Below are 20154 nucleotides of genomic sequence, written 5' to 3'. Positions count from 1 at the left end.
TATCAAAAAAAAGTTTTTGCGCATGCGCCCACGCCAGGCGGGGATGAGATGTTCAATAAAAAATGACACATCCAAAATGGCCGGTAAAATGTTTATATTTACATGTAACAGTTTTAAATAGACTGGTAAGTCCCCAAATCCTTTATTTTTCCGCTTTATTAGCACGTTTCGTTCCCACTTTCAGTGATAAGATGAACCGAACTAGCAGCCGATGGAAAAGTAAACTCCAATGAAACATGACTTTAATTCTCACAAAAATACTCATAATTACCGCCGTTCTTGCCCATGCTAACGAGCACGCCTGTCCCAATAGATGCACCTGCCGGAAAATCACCCAACGCGACGAAATCAAGCTGAGATGTGGAGACAGTAAGTCAAAAATCAACACTTTGGAGGAGCTCGATCTGATGAACATAGCAAATGAAGTGGTGCAGTTGTAAGTTGTTTAAAACCCCTCGAAACTTGTCTCACGTGTTTGTTTTAGTAACTTGTCCAACAACCAGCTGGAGAGTTTTTTCCCAAAAGTGCAGTTCATCGCGTTGCAGAAACTGTAAGTGAGCCCCCTTGTGGGACCGGTAGTAAGACTCTGTTGTAGGGATTTGAGTGGAAACAAGTTGGGGGAGCTGTACAACGAACAGTTTGCGGAAATTCCGAATTTGAGGAGGTTGGATTTGTCTAATAACAATATCAAGGTTATAGCCCCCTTGGCTTTCGCGAGATTGGAGAATTTGGAGAAGCTCAAGTTGAATCAGAATCTCATTAGCACGATTGGATTGGGGACTTTTAATCCGTTGGTCAGCCTGAAGCAATTGTAAGTGAATTTTGGGATTTTGGGGCTCAAGTTGGGGCGAGTTTCACTTCTTTTCTCAATCACTTCTTGAAATTTTTGCGAGTTCTAGCACTTACATTTTTTGTTCGATTTGAACATTAATTACAGGGTGGCCCACTTAAAACTTTCAAGCCAGACAGAAAGATGCGGTTTTTACTATCGGTTTTCTCGGGCTTTTTACCTAAGAATCCGGAAATCGTTTTTAATTTTAAAGATAAAATTTTGCAAATTTGCATACGCTCACAGTTAACAAAGCTCTAGAAGCCGGTGCAAAAATGTGTTTTTTATCACTGATACTTTTGTCGTCGCGGCGCCTTAAAAATGTAATTTTTAGTTAATTGTGAGGGTTTGTGATATTAACCCCTAATTTAATTTTTTTAAATATAAATGTGTTAAAAATATCTCAGTTGTTATTATACAGGGTGTTAGGTAACGTTACGGCCATAGACTAATGGGTAATTAAGGAAGGCAAACTGTCTCGGAATCCGCAATTAATTTTATTTTTTTCGTTTTAGTTAAAAAGCTACAAGGCTTTAAAGTTGACCAATAGAATGGCGTCAATTAATTTTTCAATTTTACAGAAATCCAAGTAGCTTTCGGACCAAACGAATAATTTTCTCGTCACATTTGAAGTTTTAAATCAGTGGCGTCAATGAAAGGAAAAACAATAACGCAATTTTATTCAAAAAACAGACAATAAAGCAACACTACACTAGATGTTCAAAATGGCCACCATCTTGTTGAACACATAATTATAAACGACACAACAATGTTTCCTTTATTGTATCCAACACATTTTCGTTTTGACGAACTTGATTTGTGATGTCCACAAAAATGGAACAAGTACGCCACTGATAAAAAATTAGAACTGTCAGTTTGACATCAAACAAAAAATTTCCTTCAGTAACTCTGATTCAAATTTTTGTAACCTTATGCAAATTGTTTCCTGATTGGTCACATTCAAAGCCTTCCAGCTCTTAAACGGTTCAAGAAAACCCGAAAAAAACTTCGAAACATTACTTTTCACGGCTGCCTCCATTACCCCTTTTTATATGGCCGTAACGTTACCTAACACCTTGTAGATTCAATGCAAATTGTCTTCAAAATTTGAGAAAAAAATGCTGTTTTATCAAGTTAGTTTCCAATTTCATTACGTCAAAATTGAGAACTACGTTTACACCCATCTGTCAGCATCTTGTGTCACAAATGACATCTATCCTTCGGCTCACTTTAGATTGTAACAAAAGTCTTACTTGGTGAAATTGTAGCTTTGTCGATATTAATTAGCGATTTCTGGTGTCCGTAAAGTGCAACATGCCCGTGTTATTCAAAATTAACCTTCATAAGAGTGAATGAAGTGACTTGTGAAATTTTGGTGTAAACGTAGTTTGTCGCTGCGCTGCGTATGCAAATTTTCAATTTTTTTTTTTTAAATTAAAGACGATTTTAGGGGTGGACACAAGTGTTGCCGGACTCTGTATTTGGAACTATGACAGATACGTGTTTATAAATGTTTCTAGCATCAAGGGTGGCTATGAAATGTCAAAGAAATTTGCCGCTCATTACAAATGTGGTTTTCGATTTGTCAACTGACATTTGCAGTTAACCTCAAACATGAAGCAAAGTAAATTTTGAGAAATAAACTGTTCCAGTTGTAGTTTAAAACCTGAAAATCGAAAACTTGGGCATAAAACCGTAACTAAAACGTCACTGAAGTAAGTAACATTATAAATAATTTTCCTGATAGTTATAGTCACTATGAAAACAAAGCGGCAAAATAATGTACGACGTGAATTCCAAAGCCACGCTTGATGCTAGAAACATTTATAAACACCTTGTAGAAAGATTTTTACCCTCGTGTTTCTCGCCCTTGGACCGATAAGAATCAGGTGTTACATATCCCGAATTTAAAATATGATTTTTTATAAATTATGCATACAACGTGTTTCAGAACTCGTGGCCCAGGGAAAATAGGCTTACGAAGGCAACAATTCTGAACCAAAATTTCGAAACAAAAATTTTCTAGCTCAAAATAATCGAGTTAAAACGAAAGAATTGTAGTCAATCCGAAAACTGAACAGAATTTGAAAATCGGTAACTATGGACACATATTATCGTCCATTGGTCAGGTGAACATTACACTCTCGTTGCCTAGGAAATTGGGATGGCCTTTTCCTCCACCTCTAGAATAAACTTTCGGGATTGGTTATTATTTTTTTATTCTTTCTCGAATACTATTAATAATTTTTGTTTTGAAATTTACCATCTGTATTGCTGTCGGCACCCTCCCGTGCTCTCTGGGTCATGAGTTTTGGGACACCCTGTATAAATCTAATTCGGTCGATATCTCGCTTATTTGCGGAGCATAGCGAAATTGTTTGTCTTTTTACGCAGAACGCTTGTTGTTTTTGCCGCTTTATAAAATAACATTAAATTTAAATGATTTGAACTTAAATTAATACAAAAAAATAATAATTATTCAGTTTAGTTATTTTAGTTTTGAATTTTATTAAAATCCGTTCATAAATAACAAAGATATTGGTGTGGAAAGTCTTAGGTGGACCACCCTGAATAATGCTCGAAAATGTTGTGCAAATAAAAACCGTTTTTGAATCATAAATCGAGCAAAAACGCTAGAGTTTGCGGCGTTTTTTTATCAAACACGCTGTATGTATACATATAGTAAGCGTTCTACGATTTTCATTATACAGAGTGATTTTTAAAAAACGGCAGGCGTTGTAGAATTGTTATTTATAAACCGATTTTAAAAATTAAAAAAACAAATTAAATGGTTTTTAATTTACTATAAACTGATGATTTTAGAATTCTTCTAAATGTCTTAGTATCTTTTGAGCGATATATTATTTTCTTGATTCAGAAATGTGTAATATGTTCTACTTTTACAAAAAAATACTTAAAAAATACATCAAAATTAAAAAAAGATGGGCAATAAAAGTTAATAAAATCTAAGTGCATGGTGTCAATTGTGCAATGAAAAAAATGGGATGGCGTTTCAACAGTATTTTAATTAAATTAGGTAGATGTTTTTTCTGATTTGTAATTATTATTGTCTTTTGTTATCATTAATTTCAAAAAAGATTGCCAATCCTTTCTGTTATTTGCTGCTTTTTGACATTACAATAACGGTATTGTGTTATTTGACAGCACGTACCAAGATTTTATTAACTTTTATTGCCTAAATTTTTTCATTTTTGATATTTTTTTTTTAATATTTTTCGTAAAAGTAGAACTTACTACACATTACTGAATCAAGAAAATTAATATCTTCCAAATTATGAAAACAAAATATGGGTGCTAATTTAAAATAAGAAAGTTGAATATCGATCAAAAGATAATAAGACATTTAGAAAAATTCTAAAATCATCAGTTTATAGTAAATTAAACACCATTTGTTTTGTTTTTTTAAATTTTTGAAATCGGTTCATAAATAAAAATTCTACAACGCCTGCCGTTTTTTTAAAAATCACCCTGTATTTTACAGAAGTACTCTTTAATGGCGTAATAATGTTCTAAAATTACAGATCGATCTACTGTTCAGTTTTTGAGAAAATACCATGTAAAATCTACAAACAGTGTTGTTGAAAAGTTGAATTTTCTCCGTTATAATTGTATTAATTTCAAGGAAAATCTGCCCTAAAGAATGTCTAGATATTGAGGAGGTAGCAATTCTCAAAACTTATTTTAACTGCTTAGTTTTTTAAAAAATATAAATATCACGGAGCGGAAAAGTGTGCTAGATTTAAATTGTACCATTTCAGAGATATCTTGATGTTATATTGATACGTATTTACCAAAATCGCGTGTTCATTTGAAGTTCCCTATGACTGTTAGTTATCAAAATTGTAATTAACAGAAGAATTGAAATTTCACCAACACAGTAAACAATGTGACTGTTTAAAATGAAACATATTATATATTTCAATGCCGCGCGGAATTTTAAATTGACTATACAGGCTGTCTGGTAAAAAACGACGCAAACACCAGTGCCTACAGTTTTTTCAAAATTACGTTCTCGAAGTTTCGTTGGAGTTGAATGAATTTTCTTTATCGCGACCCACAAATAGCGACTTGAAATTCCCTCTTTTTTCCAGAGACATATCAAGCAACCCGCTGACTTGCGACTGCAGCCTCCTCTGGCTTCTAGGATGGAGTCAAAAAGAATCTGTAAAACTAGTTTCCAACCCCACCTGCAACACTCCACCCTCCTTCAAGGGCCTCCTCCTCCGTAAACTGAAAATTGGAGTCGATATCCACTGTAAATCTCCCGCTCTCGATAAAGGTTTCCCCATAATCGACATGAAACCCGACGCCAACCAAGTGGTCTTCGAAGGAGACACTCTCCTTCTGCAGTGCTCAGCCCCTAGCATTTCCGACTCTCCTTTGAGCTCGAAATTGGAATGGACGTGGTTAGATTCGGATCCTAAATTAATCTTCCCGGAAGTTACCATAGAGAACCATTTTGTTCAAAGTACCGGTTTCGTGGCTAGTACGCTCAGAGTCCCGAAATTGACGAGGAACCATACAGGGATCTGGAATTGTCTCCTGGAGTCGATACAAGGGAACCACTCGAAAGGGATAATGATCGTCGTCATCTCCGACGACACGGAGTACTGCCCTATTACCATCACCGCCGATAATAAAGGAACCTACACGTGGCCAAGAACTGTAGTCAATTACACCGCGTTCATCCCTTGCGAGCACATCAACGAGAACTACGACGTCGCTCAACAGAAGGCCTCTTACCTTTGCTCAGAGAACGGCCTATGGGAGAATCTCAACACTTCTTCGTGTTCGTACATTTCTAATACAACGAGGATCTTCGAGCAGTTCTCCAAAGTGAATTCAAGTATTGTCGAAAGTGCCAAACCTTTTATGAATTATATGTCCACGCCGAAGCATTTCAAAGACGTCATGGACGTGGTTTTCGCCGTGGAGACCATGGAGAACTTTTTAAAGTATCTCAGCGTGAGTCAAATCGGGGGGGTTTTGATGGAGATCGTTAATAATCTCATGGTGTTGCCCAAAGCCTATCTGAGGGAAGCCGAGGAGCAGCATGGAACTTGTACGAAGTTGGTGAATATCACGGAGCGTGTGGCTGGAATTAGTTCGACGGCGCTTTTACATAAGGTGAGTTAAAGCTGATTTTGTTACTATTTCAAGGGTGTTTTCGGTTTTTTTTTACGGGCACGGGTTGCTGAGATATTCAAGTTTGAAGTTTTTGGCTCTGTGAACTTGTCAAAATTTCTGATCTTCTACTGTAACTTTCGTAATTCTCGTTCAATCACAGCGAGTTTAGTGTCATTTTGCTCTTCAATGAGAATTCGTGGATGTTCTTAAATCCACTCTACACTCATTGCCTATTTTTACCCACAACTTTCTTAATTCTGGCGTAATTGGTATAAGTTTAGTCTCACCTTACACATAATTTCAATGAGAATTCAATGGTGCTTTTAAATTTTTTGCGGTCATGGCCTGCTGAGATATTTGAACTTGATATTATCAAGCGGGCTAACTTAGAAATTTTCAGATTTTGTTCCACAACTTTTATAATTTTACTTTAGTTGGTATGAGTTTTATCGCATTTTGCGCATAATTTCAGTAGGAATTTAGTGGGGTACTCAAATTTTCTCCACAGTCGCAGCCTTCTGGGATATTCAAGTTTGAAATATCTAAGTGGGTCAGTTCAGAAAACTTTTGATTTATTCTTCACAACTTTTTTAATTCTGGCTCATTTGGTATGAATTTGGTCTTATCTTATAGGTAACACTAATGAGGATTCAGTGGTGTGCGTAAATTTCTTTTATAGTCACAGCCTGCTAAGATATTTAATTTGAAATTTCCAAGTGGATCAATTTAGAAAATTTCTCGTTTTTGACCACAACTTTCTTAATTCTAGTTCAGTTGATATGGGTTTGGTCCCATCTTACACATAACTTAAATGGAAATTCAGTGGTCTGCGTAAATTTATTTTACAGACATGGCCTACTGAGATATTTAAGTTTGAAATTTCCAAGCGGATCAATTTAGAAATCTTCCGATTTTTGACCACAACTTTTTTATTTCTGGCTCAATTTGTATGAATTTAGTCCCACTGGTGTATTCAAATGTTTTCTACACTCGCAGCCTCCAGAGATATTTGAATTTAAAATTTCCAAGGCCATTTAAAAAATTTCAGATTTTTGACCACTACCACTCTTAATTCAAGCTCAGTCGGTGCGAGTTTGGTCTCACTTTGCGCAGAATTTCCGTTGGAATTCAGTGATGTATTCAATTTTTCTCCGCAGTCATAGCTTGCTGAGATATTCGAATTTAAAATTTCCAAGTGGAGCAAGTTAGAAAATTTCTTATTTTTGATCCCAACTTTTTTATTTCTCGTTTAATTGGTATGAATTTAGTACTATCTTAATCATAATTTTAATGGGAATTCAATGGTGTGCTTGATTTTTTCTGTGGTTGCAGCTTACTGAGATATTTGAGTTTAAAATTTCCAGTTGGATCAACTAGAAAATTTTCTGATTTTTTACCATTTTTTTATTTCTGACTCAATTGGTATGAGTTTAGTCTTGTCTTACGCAAACTTTTAATGGGAATTCAGTAACGTGTTAGGTTTTTTACGGTCATGGCTTGCTGAGATATTCGAGTTCGAAATTTCCTAAGTTATTAACTTTAGAAAATTTCTGATTTTTGACCACAACTATTGTATTTCTGGCTCAACAGGTATGAATTTGGTCTCTTCTTTCACATAATTCAATGGAAATCCAGTGGTGTACTTACATTTCATCTACAATCATGATCTGATGAGATATTCGAGTTTGAAATTTTCAAGCGAATCAATTTAGAAAACTTATTTTTGACCATTACTTTCTTGATTCTAACTCAATTGGTATGAGTTTGATGCCATCTTGCGTATAATTTCACTAGGAATTCAGTGATGTATTCAATTTTTCTCCAAAGTCACAGCCTGCTGAGATATTCGAATTTGAAATTTCAAAGTAGAACAATTTAGAAATTTTCTGATTTTTGACCACAACTTTTTTATTTCTTTCTCAATTGGTATAAATTTTGTCTCATTTTACGCATAATTGTAATGGGAATTCAGTGGTGTGCTTAATTTTTTCTGCGGTCATGGCTTGCTCGACTTTGAAATTTCCATGCGGATCAATTTAGAAAATTTCTTTTTCCACAACTTTTTTATTTCTGACTCAATTTGTATGAATTTAGTCTTAACTTGGCGCATAATGTCAGTAGGATTTCAGTGGTGTATTCAATTTTTATCCACAGTTACATCCTGCTGAGATATTCGAACTTGAAATTTTCAAGTAGATAAATTTAGAAAATTTTTGATTTTTGACAACAATTTTTTTATTTCTGACTTAATTGTTATGAGTTTTGTCACATCTTACGCATAATTTCAATGGGAATTCAGTGATTTGCATAAATTTCTTCAACAGTCATAGCCTACTGAGATATTTGACTTTGAAATTTCTCAGTTGATCAATTTAGACAATTTTTGCTTTTTGACCACAACTTTCTTAATTGTAGGTCAATTAGCATGAGTGTGACCAACTCTTACACATAACTTCAATGGGAATTCAGTGGCGTGCTTAAATTTCAACTACAGTTGCAACCTACTGAGATATTAGAAATTGAAAGTTCCAAGTGGGTCAATTTAAATAATTTCTTATTTTTACCCAAAACTTTCTTAATTTTAGTTCAGTTAGTATGATTTCGGTCTCTTCTTGTCCATAATTTGACTGGGAATTCAGTGGTGTACTCAATTTTTCTTCCCAGTCACAGCCTGCTGAGATATTCGAATTTAAATTTTTCAAGTAGATCAAATTAGAAAATTTCTTATTTTTGACCACAACTTTTTTATTTCTCACTCATTGGTATGAGTTTAGACTTGTCTTACGCATAATTTTAATGGGAATTCAATAGCGTGTTTAATTTTTTTACGGTTATGGCTTGCTGAGATATTTGAGTGAAATTTTCAAGCGGATCAATTAAGAAAACTTCTGATTTTTGACCATTACTTTTTTGATTCTAACTCAAATGGTATAAGTTTGGTCCCATCTTGCGTATAATTTTAGTAAGAATTCAATGATGTAATCAATTTTTCTCCAAAGTCACAGCCTGCTGAGATATTCGAATTTGAAATTTTCAACTGGATCAATTTAGAAAATTTCTGATTTTTGACCACAACTTTTTAATTTTTTCCTCAATTGGTATACATTTAGTCTCATTTGACGCATAATTGTAATGGAAATTCAGTGGTGTATTTGATTTTTTTCTGCGGTCATGGCTTGCTGAGATATTCGAGTTTGAAATTTCCATGCAGATCAATTTCGAAAATTTCTCATTCCACTATTTTTTTATTTCTGACTCAATTTGTCTGAATTTAGTCTTAACTTGGCGCATAATTTCAATGGGAATTCAGTGATGTATTTAATTTTTCTCCAAAGTCACAGCCTGCTGAGATATTCGAAATTGAAATTTCCAACTGGATCAATTTAGAAAATTTCTGAGTTTTGACCACAACTTTTTTATTTTTTCCTCAATTGGTATACATTCAGTCTCATTTGACGCATAATTGTAATGGAAATTCAGTGGTGTGCTTAATTTTTTCTGCGGTCATGGCTTGCTGAGATATTCGACTTTGAAATTTCCATGCGGATGAATTTAGAAAATTTCTCATTCCACAACTTTTTTATTTCTGATTCAATTTGTATGAAGTCAGTCTTAACTTTGCGCATAATTTCAGTAGGAATTCAGTGGTGTATGAAATTTTTCTCGACTGTTACAGCCTGTTGAGATATTTGAATTCAAAATTTTCAAGTAGATAAATTTAGAAAATTTCTTATTTTTGACAACAACTCTTTTATTTCTGGCTTAATTGGTATGAGTTTGGTTACATTTTACGCATAATTTCAATGGGAATTCAGTGATTTGTATAAATTTCCTCAACAGTCATGGCTTACTGAGATATTTGACTTTGAAATTTCCCAGTTAATCAATTTAGACAATTTTTGCTTTTTGACCACAACTTTCTTAATTTTAGGACAATTAGCATGAGTGAGACCAACTCTTACACATAAATTCAATGGGAATTCAGTGGCGTGCTTAAATTTCATCTACAGATGCAACCAACCGAGATATTAGAAGGTGAAAGTTCCAAGTGGGTCAATTTAAAAATTTTCTTATTTTGCCCAGAACTTTCTTCATTTTAGTTCAGTTAGTATGATTTTGGTGTCAACTTGTCCATAATTTCAATAGGAATTCAGTGGCGTACTATTAACATCTGAGAAATTTGTAAAATTATTTCAAAAATGTTATTATCTGATAATTTTCCCCTAAAACTCCTCATTTTTTCAGTCCAACGTAGCCGTGGAAATCTTCCCCGTGAAACGCCACGGCTTCTCCAATCTCAAGTGTACCTGGTACGTCGACACCGACAAAATGACAGATCATCTATTTTACTGCGTAGCGAATAGTCGTAGCGAACTAACAGAATTCCCCGGAAAAACGATAGTAGCTTCCATCACAATTCCGGAAACCTTATTCGAACAACTAGAGGACCAAGAATACGAGCTACCTGACAACATATACAATATCCTCATCGCCATGTACTCCAGCAACAAATTCTTTCCGACGGACGTCACGCGGGAGGGAAAAGACGTCGTCTCCGCAGTCGTCGGCGTGAAATTAGTAGAATACAGCGTTACCAACTTAACCGATCCGATTTTTGTCACGTTGAAGTCTCCGGCGGTGTCTTCGGAAGCCTCTCCAGTTCCTGTGTGGTGGAACAACGGCACTTGGACCTCAGACGGGTGTCAGTTCAGCCACGAGTCGCAGGACCACGTGGCGTTTTTTTGCTACAATTTCGGGTATTATGGGTTGTTGCAAGACGTGACGGTTCTAAGGAGTCCCATTGGTGCCAAATTCAAGCTCTCTCATCCGGCGATCTACGTGGGGAGTTTCATTCTTTTCGCGTCGATGTTGGTGTTGATATCGACGTACTTGCTGTGTTATCCCCAGATCCAAATGCCAAAGAAAGCAAAGCATTGCTTGGTCAACCTGTGGATCGCCATCAGCTTCCTGTGCTTCTTGTACGTCTTTGGGATCTACCAGACGGAGGATATGAAGATCTGTCAGGTCGTCGGGATGCTCCTTCACTACTTCACCTTGTCGTCGTTGCTGTGGATGTGCGTCGGTGTCAACTGCATGTACAAGAGGTTGAGTAAGAACGACGTTTTGGAGTTACAAGACGACGAGTTACCTTCGGAGCAACCCATCAAGAAACCCATCCTGGGATTGTATTTTGTGGGCTGGGGGGTGGCCATCATAGTGTGCGGGATCTCCGCAGCGATCAACATCAAAGAGTATGCCTCCCCCAGCTACTGTTTCCTTCGATTGGGACCACCGCTCAGCGCTCTCTACATCCCTTCCGCCATCTTGTTGCTCTTCCTAGGAGTCTTCTTCTTGTTGATCCGATGCGCGATCTACAGTCTCGACCCCAACGGACACCTCAGCGAAGGGACCCAAGCCACGGAAAACGTGGATCTCGACCTTCTAGAACCCAACTTCCCGAATCCTGAAACTAGAAGCATCACCGCGTCGTCCAAGACCGCCTCTAGTGAAGTCGAGGACCAGGAGCACTCACCTTCCGCTCAATTGAAAGCCTACGTCATCTTCCTCAGTCTCTACCTCCTCGCTTGGTTAAGTTGCGCGTTCGCTACAGTCGAACCGTACCGCTTCGTCTCGTTCGAAAGTGACTTGTTTAGTATAGCCTACGCCATCTTCGCGACATTTCTCAGTGCGTTCACGTTGTTCTTTTACTGTGTGGCGCGCAGCGACGTCCGCGGGCAATGGATCGTGTTTACCCGCCGGCAGTGGTTCAGGACACGTAACGTCTCCGATACCAGTCAAAACGTCCCCCACGTTCAAATCCAACCTTCCGTGCCTCCCATCATCGCCGACTTGCAAGTCACCTCGAGATCCAGCAGTAGGTCCAGTCAAACCAAGTCCAACTCCAACATTCTGAAGTCGGCGGCGGATCTCAACACGTACAGCGAGCCGCAGGGAGGGAAAATCAACAACGTCAATTTGATTATACTGCACCGCCAGCAGTACCGAGGTAGTATCATCCCGAATATAATCGAGAACCCGACGAATGCCGCCGAGGTGTTTTACAACCCGCACCAGAGCATCGTGGCGAGGAAGTTCTTCAAGCGCCAGAAGCGGCATATGATGAAACGGAACAATTTGGTACCACCATCGGTACTGTCGGACTTGAAGAAGGACTCGAGTAGTATCGATCAGAGCATCTTCGGGACGAGCTCAAAGGTGAACAACACGAACATCCACGTGGAGCGGGCGTACCGGAAACAGAAGAATCCGAACATCTTCTCCGACAGTGCCGACGAGTACGAATCACGGAATGTCGTAGTGACGCCGGAGAAGCTCCGGAAGAAGAAGAAGAGCAACCGAGCGCCGAGCATCGACAACATGAGGTCGGTCTCGCAGCAGTGTACTTTGGAGTACAGTTCGGAGAACTCCGACAAGACGAGTCTGGATAAAGTCTCTTTGACGGAGGAGGCGAAGGTGGTCAACGAGGCAGTTCCTAAGATTTACGTGAATCCAGCGCACGATCTCCATGGAAAAGGAGTACAAAGTAGTGTTTCAGTCAGTGATTTAGATGACTTATATCAGCAGATACGAAGAGGTCCAAAAGAAACACATCGTTCGTTTGTAAATAGGAATAGTCCGTGCTTGTCTGATTCCGACATCAATTCGTATCGGCAGAGTCAGAGTCGGAGTCAGAGTAATCTCAGCGACAACGTCGAAACGACGGTTTGAAATACGTAAATCACTCATTTTTAGTTGTGGAGGCTCTGATATGTACAAGGGGGTTCTAGCATCAAGGGTGGCTATGCAATGCATACACCTAACTTCCCCTGATTTCCTTGTGATTTCGTCCAACTTCCCCTGATTTCCTTGTGATTTCATTCGACTTCCCCTGATATCCTTGTGATTTCGTCTAACTTCCCCTGATTTTCTAGTGATTTTGTCTAACTTCCCCCGATTTCCTTGTGATTTCGTCTGACTTCCCCTCTGATTTTCCCTTTTGATTGCTCCTAATTGTTTCCACTCATTTTCTAGTGATTTCCTATTGATTTCCCAGAACGAATTCCCCTCATTTCCTAAGACTGATATACTGATTTCCCAGGGAGGTCAACCCCTCGACTTAAATCATGAAAAAAAACAGCTCTAGTTGTGGTTTGAAGCCTGAAAAACAAAAACTTGCTCTCAAAACAAAGCGCCAATATCGGGGATGACAGTTTCCAGAGCCACCCTTGATGAAGTGGTAGCAGCCCACTCGATCTCAGCATCCAAACGTGCTCAATTTCCGTTGCAGTGTGCTTCAGTTAAGTATACAGTGTGTTTCTGCAATATATTTTTTGTATGCGATTTATAAATGATATACATCGAAACGTGCATTATTAGTACAATTAAGAATGTAATTTATTTGTGTGCACCAACGTCGATTATTTTAGAATAGAACTGATTTATGTTTTTTTTTTTTCGAAACCTTGACAAAGTACTATGGTAATATTAAGTTTCGTGTCTTGTATCAGTACAAGGCGTACCCTGTGATATAGTATTGATAAAGAAATAGAATTTGAGTTGATTGGAAGTATTAAATCAGTTTTATTTCTAGACCAAATATACAGTGAAGCTTTCTAAGCTTGTGTAAATGTAAGGACTTGCCAGATTAAGTTATTTTTTGTTCGCATGCATTGATGTTGACGCAAATGCAGTACTTAAGTATTAAAATGAAGAGAGTACAATTTTGTACAATATTTTAAAGACTGTTAGGTATTAAAATAATATTGCTGAAAGTAAAATACTGTTTGTTAAATATATATTACTTGATTGTGGAAATGATTCTGTATTCGATAAATTAAAAGAATAAATGCATTTACTGAAGTTTGACGTTTTTAACCTTGTCTTGACCGCCAAAGAAAGAAGAAAAGAAAAAACAAAGGGAACAAAAAGTAAGAGATATGGTGAGTAGAAGAAATAAAACTAAATAAAAATACTCAAAATAAGGTGAATGGAAATGGAAGAAAACGAAACAAAAAGGGAAACGAAAAAATTTAAGAAATCTAAGTAGGAATAAAAATTAAAGGAAGTAATAAGAGAAAGAAGAAAACAAAGAAAACCGCCAAGAACGCAAAAATCAAAATTAGAAAATAGAAGAAAAAAAAATAGATGAAAAAGATCAAAAGTACTTCTAAACAGAATCGAAAATAAAGAAAAAGAAGAGAGCCAAAGATGTTGATCTTTCAAAAAAAAATTCGAAAAACAGAACGGAAATTAAAATAAGAAAATAGAAGAAGTATAAAAGTGGAGACACGAAAAGGAAGAGAAAGCTGAAAAAAATAAAGTGGAAGAAAAAGAATGCAAAATTCAACGGAGAAAATCGGAAAAAGGATGGAAAGTATCGTGAGGAAAACAAGAAAATAAATATGAGGAATCAAAGATCAGGAGCTGCGAAATTTGGGAATAAATGTGAATAAAAATATTAGAAGGAGAGAAAGAACCGTGAAAATAAAGTATTTGATATAAATAAAATATCGGAAACATGAAAAGAAAGTGAGAGGAGAAATTGGAAAACAGTGAAAGAAAGTTGGGATGGATCCAAAATGAAAACTGTAAGAAAGATTAGACACGTAAGTTAACAATAAAAAAAAAGAAAGGAGCAAAAAGTCTAGAAGCAAAGAAATGAGAAGAAAGATGGGACTAACCTAAAAAAATAAATAGAAAAGTGGAAAAGGATGTAGAAGAGAAGAAAAAAAGTGAAAAGTGAATGGGAACGGAATAGAATAAAAAAGAAACTAAGAAGAGAGAATAAAGAAAGTAGAAAGTAGAGAATGCAGAGAATGCAAAAGGACAAAAAAAGAACAAATCTAAGAAGTCAAAAAAATTGCAAAAATTTGGGGGAAATCAGAAACACGAAACGAAAGAAAGAAAAAAATCGAAAAAATGCGGAAAATAAAGAGAAGAGAAGAGCTAAACACACCAAACAAGAGCAAAAAAGAAAATCTTAGAAATCAAAAATGAGAATTTGCGAAATTTTCGAAGAAATGTGGATGAAAACAATTGAAGAGAGGAAAGAACCTAAATAAAGTAGAGGATGAAGAAGAAACTAAAAATTAGAAAAAAGGTGGGACAAATCTAAAAGGAAATAAATAAGAAAAGTTGAGAAAAATGTTAACGAGAAGAGAAAAAAATTCTCAAAGAAACAAGTGTGAATTGAAAAAAAAGAAGAAAGAAAGAAAGTAGTTGGAGAAGGACCAAAAGAAACTGAGTTTTAAGAAATTTAGACAAAAGTAGAAACCAGAAAAAAAAGTTGAAAATAGAAGGAATTAGAAAAAATTAGACACGAAAAGAAAGAGAAGTGATAAATAAGAAAAATAAGTGAATGCTGAAAGAACCTAAAGAATGAGAAAAATAAAGAAAAGAATAGAGTTAAACACACCAAAAAATAAATAAAAAAATAATAAAAACACGTCTGATTTTGAAAGAAATGAGAATTAGAGATAAATTAAATGAGAAATAGGGAATTAAAAAGATTCAGAAAAAACTTGGTGACGCAGAAATAGAAATGGATAAATCAAGATCAAACAAAAATAGAAACCGAAAGGGTGAAAGTAAGTTTGAACGGATTGGATGAAAAAAAACTTTACGAGAGGGGCCAACAAAATTGAGTTGAAAGAAGTTTAGACGAAAGTAGAGACCAGAAAGAAACGGTTGAAAATAAAAGGAAGCAGAAAAATTAGAGACAAATAAACGAAAGAAAGAATAGAAGCGAAAAAATGGAGAATATGATAAGAAACAAGCTGAAGGATCAGAAAAATAAAGAAAGAGTAGAACTAAACACTAAAAAAGAGCAAAAAAGAACAAAAACTCGTCTGATTTTAAAAGAAATAAGGAAATATTTACGGAGAATGCAGAAGAGAATTAAATAGAATTCAAAAATTAAATGTATAGAAATGGATGAACTAAGATCAGAGAAAAAAGGAACTAGAAAGGGAGTGCGGAAAAATGAAAACAGAATAAGATAAAATAAATAAAGAAACGAAACAAAATGAGGCATTCTAATGAAAACGAAGTGGTGAAATAAAAAAGAAGAAGAAAATATATAGACAATAAACGGACATTTGAAAAGGGATGAAGAACAACAAAAATAACACCAAAGAGTCGTCAAAATTTTATTACAATTCTACTTCACATAGTACATTCTAGGCTATCCAAAATAACAATCAATCACTTCGGATCATGAGGCAACTTAAACCCTACCAAATTCGCCGTCTCTCGAACGCTCCTCTCCCCTTTCCCATGATACTCATTATGTATTTCCTGTTGCAACCGTGAACTTCTCAAATAACACAAGTAAGTTTTCGCCATAAACTCCATTTCCTCCCTCGCTTTACACAACTGCTCACTTGTCGTTTTATACTTTCGATACGAATTTAAAATATACTGAGCCCCCAACTGTTTGTTCAAAGAACCAGAAGGCAGTGCACGTCGCAACTCTGACATTATTTGTCTCAAGGTGTTTACATTAGACGCCATTTTCACCTGGAAGGCAAAAATCAGCCATTTCTAACAAATTCAACATCGTCTGTGTAATTTGGCTCGTCGTGATGTGACCAGAAATCGTCTGAGAGCAATTGGATGTTATTGTAGGGAAAAACGTGAATTGCCGTGTCGTTGAAAATCTCGTAAAAACGGAAGGAGTTTATCATCGCCAATTCAAGCACGTGGGGGACGATTTTCAAAATGTACTCCGCGGAGGTGTTCAACTCGCGTTTGGGGGAGGTTTCCACGATTGAGTTAAAACTGTTGGCGATAATGACGCAGTAGTGCAAGTCCAACCCCCAATTGGCCCACAGAAGGTTGTTAGTCAACTGTTTGGGGCAATGGGGTAAGTAGAACACCCGCGTGCTTTTATCCCGAATTGGGAACTTCCCCTCGGAATTCTCCCCCAAAACTGCACAGTCAAACTGCTCCAACAGCCAACAATCCGACTGGGTAAACACGGGGTCGTACACCCTCACCCCCACGTTGTAAACCTCCTTTAAACACAAGAGAAACGCGAATTGATATCTCGAAATCATGCACTCACCGATTCTACCTAAACCAAAACAAACTATTTCTGTGATTTCCGGTCGCGACAAGTTTATTGTACCTTCACGCAGCGATGCTAATGCGGATGCCAGTAAATCGGAGGATGCGACTTCGCTCTTGGCTTCAAGGACTCGTCTGAAATTTTTATGGAATCATGTGGCAAATGACAGGTGACCTAACCTCAAAGTTGCGTCCTTGTCGCAGTGGGCGGCGATGAGCGGTGCGTTGGGTTTTGGGTACTTTGCGGGTTTCTTGCTTTTTTTGCGGGTGACTAACTTGAATTCGCTGCTCAGATCAGTAGACATCGTTGAATAAAGTGTGGAGTTTGACAACAATTTGACAGATGACAGACGATGTGATCAACACGGATTCTCGATCGGGATTGGTTAAGTTGTGTGAACCTAATATTTTGTAGGCGCCGAATTTAAAATGCGGCTCTGGGATTGGTCGTTCTACAAAACTGTCAAATTGTCACCAAACTGTCGGAGTATCAGCAATAAACTTGTTTTTGTTATTTTTTCTGCAGTATTTCATTATAACTTTTTTTATCATTATATTTAGCAATTACTAAAATAACTTGACATTTGGTTGTGGCGCCATCTATTAATAAATTGACATTATCCATTACAGATATCTAACTTATCATTCACGTTTGGCTTTGGAGGATTTCCTTCAATGTCTTGTTAACTTTTCTCTGGACAAGCATCTTCATTCTTCTTGGCAAGTTGGCTTTCTAAAAAATAGAAACTGAGATCTGGGGAAGAAAGCAACATTTGAGACGATTTGGAGAAGAATTAGAGCAAGAAAATATGGAAATGGAAAGTTTCAATAAAAATAAATAAAAGAAGAAATTAACATAAAAAATGTAAAATAGCATAAAATGGAAGAAGACAGATTATAGGGGTTTTATCTCCAGAAGAGATCTCAACGGAAGAAAGGGTAGAAAATGTTAATGAAATAGGGCAGAAACGAAGTAAGACACAAAGCTCTTGGAAAGTCATGAAATAACAGAAGACACATAAAAATAGGTTAAATAGCAAAATGAAGAATGTTATGGAACGGGGAAATTGGACTGGCATCCAAAAAGAAGAAACAAGTCTCCTGGTAAAACAATGAGAAATGAAGACATTCAAATTAAAATTGGCAAAACAACGAATTTTTAAGAAATAAAGATAAATAGTAGACGAAAAGATGAAAAAGTGAAATGGCAAAATGAAGCACGTCATGGAGTGGAGGAAGTTTCAATAGAAATGGCCCAGCAAAACAGATATACTAGAAGAGTTACAAATAAAAATGAAATGAAGAAAGGAGAAAAATAAATTGAAATCGGATCAAAATCAAGGAATTACAATCCAAATTAGTAATATGGCGAAATGAAGAACCAAGAACGGTATAGAATGTAGGGAATTTTAATACAAATAGAACAAAAATTCAATAAGAAAAAGAAAAAAACAGAAAAAAAAAGAATAAAAGAAGATAATACGATCAAAATGCAAATTGAAGAACAACGTAGAAAACAGGAATAAAAGAAAATTCAACAGAAATAAGACACAAATTGAGGAAGAAGAAGAATTACACCGCTAGAACCAAGAGACAACTGAAGAGGTTAAATTCCAAATAAGCAAAAACGCAAAATGAAGAATGGACGAAAACGAAACAAACTTTCTGGAAAGTCATTAATTAACTTAAGACATAAAATAGAAATGGGGATTTCCAAAAAGAAGAAATAAACTTCCATTCAAAACGAAGAATATCAGAGAATAGAGGGAAATTTAATGAAATTGGGATACAGAAGGACAAAAAAGGATCACATCGATAGAAGTATTAGATAAAGGAAGAATCTCATATAACGAAGGAATGGAGAAAATTTTAATAGAAACGGGATTAAAAAGATAAAATAGCTTTAATGAAGAACGTCATGGAATAGAGCAAATTTAGTGGAAAATAATCAAATAAAAGAAAGACAAAAATAGCAAAAGGGAGAATGTCATGAAGTGGAAGAAGTTTCAATAGAAATGAACCAGGAACTGGATAAAACATTGAATTAGAATGTAGGAATTTATGACAGGGTCATAGATGAACAGATGAAAAGGAAAAATGGCGAAAGAATTTGACAACCAAAACGAAGGAAAACAGAAATAAGTCAAACACAGCAAGAAACTGTGAAAAGTGGGAAAGCTCTTTTCGGTGATGAGAGGACTGAGAATTGAGAAAAGAAAAAGACTGAAACTGAAGACATCAAAAATAAAACGTAAAATTTAAAATGTACAAAATGACAAATAAAAACATCATCATCAAAATGGAAGGAAGGAAGGAAGGGAGGCATAATAAAGAATATCATAGAATGGGAGGGAATTGAAAAGAAATGGAACAGGCTTCAAAAAAAAAAACAAACTTTCTGATTAAACAAAAAAAAGAGACAAAAATAAAAATAGGTGAGTAAAGAATAATAATAAAATTGGAACACAAATGGACGAAGAAGGAGAACGACGCTAGAAGAATTTGACAAAAGAAGATACAAAATGAAGAATTTCAGAGAACGGAAGAATGAAGAAAATTTTAATAGAAATTAGACAGGAATCCAATTAGAAGAAACAAATCTTGTGGTAAAAAGATGACATAAAAGAAAAATGGGTCATGGAATATCGAGATAAAAACGAAACTTCACAATAAAAATAGGACAAAAAGGGAATTATGACATAATGGAGAACGTCATAGAATGGAGGAAATTCCGTGGAAATCGGACAGAAAATTAATAGAAAGAAACAGATTTCGTAAAACAATTTGATAAAAGATTGGCAAAGTTACAATGCGTGAAAGTGACATAAAAGAATTTGTCACTTTGCCAGGAATTTAAATTGTTGACCTTTGTAAGATTTCACGCATATTCGTGCCGACTGTTCGAATTCCAGCAGTTGAATCAGCGTAACCCCAAAACCGTGCGGAAATTTTGTAAAGAAAACTGTCAGTTTTAAAATTATAATTATCGTCAAAACTGTCATTTGATGTAGTTATCTTTAAATGTTGTTCAAATTTGTTGCGACTGTGGAAAAAAATGTTTTCGTGCGAAACAAATGTTACAAATCCACCTAAAACAGTACCATTTCGCA

General features: G+C 36.0%; 3 protein-coding genes across 5 annotated transcripts; 1 reads left to right on the top strand and 2 right to left on the bottom strand.

Annotated features, from left to right (window-relative positions):
• Positions 1-41: 41 nt before the first annotated feature.
• Positions 42-13837, top strand: Remo (Remoulade). Its single transcript, XM_088034644.1, has 6 exons — positions 42-125; positions 185-436; positions 485-550; positions 596-811; positions 4942-5977; positions 10223-13837. Exons 2-6 carry the CDS (start codon positions 237-239, stop codon positions 12704-12706), a joined length of 4002 nt encoding a protein of 1333 aa, XP_087890770.1. The 5' UTR covers positions 42-125; positions 185-236; the 3' UTR covers positions 12707-13837.
• Positions 13838-16111: 2274 nt separating this feature from the next.
• On the bottom strand, positions 16112-17429 carry LOC148176442 (protein FMC1 homolog). 3 transcript variants are annotated; one of them, XM_088034038.1, is made up of 3 exons: positions 17225-17240; positions 17106-17179; positions 16112-16495 (listed from the first exon to the last, which is right to left on the bottom strand). In XM_088034038.1, the coding sequence occupies exon 3, from the start codon at positions 16487-16489 to the stop codon at positions 16181-16183; it is 309 nt and encodes a 102-aa protein (XP_087890164.1). In that variant the 5' UTR covers positions 16490-16495; positions 17106-17179; positions 17225-17240; the 3' UTR covers positions 16112-16180. The 3 variants fall into 3 exon arrangements, with proteins under 3 accessions (XP_087890164.1, XP_087890165.1, XP_087890166.1); XM_088034040.1 differs by having other exon boundaries at positions 16380-16495; positions 17043-17179; positions 17225-17429; XM_088034039.1 differs by lacking the exon at positions 17225-17240 and having other exon boundaries at positions 17043-17218.
• On the bottom strand, positions 16502-17036 carry LOC148176443 (SRR1-like protein). The gene has a single exon (XM_088034037.1). It carries the CDS (start codon positions 17032-17034, stop codon positions 16510-16512), a length of 525 nt encoding a protein of 174 aa, XP_087890163.1. The 5' UTR covers positions 17035-17036; the 3' UTR covers positions 16502-16509.
• Positions 17430-20154: the final 2725 nt, after the last annotated feature.

This window comes from Gnatocerus cornutus, chromosome 4 (genome assembly GCF_029298725.1).
Source record: "Gnatocerus cornutus isolate USDA-ARS CGAHR chromosome 4, icGnaCorn1.1, whole genome shotgun sequence".
In the NCBI taxonomy this organism is placed as follows: domain Eukaryota; kingdom Metazoa; phylum Arthropoda; class Insecta; order Coleoptera; family Tenebrionidae; genus Gnatocerus; species Gnatocerus cornutus.
Note: the sequence above shows the minus strand (reverse complement) of the source record. Positions and strands in the feature narration are given on the sequence as shown.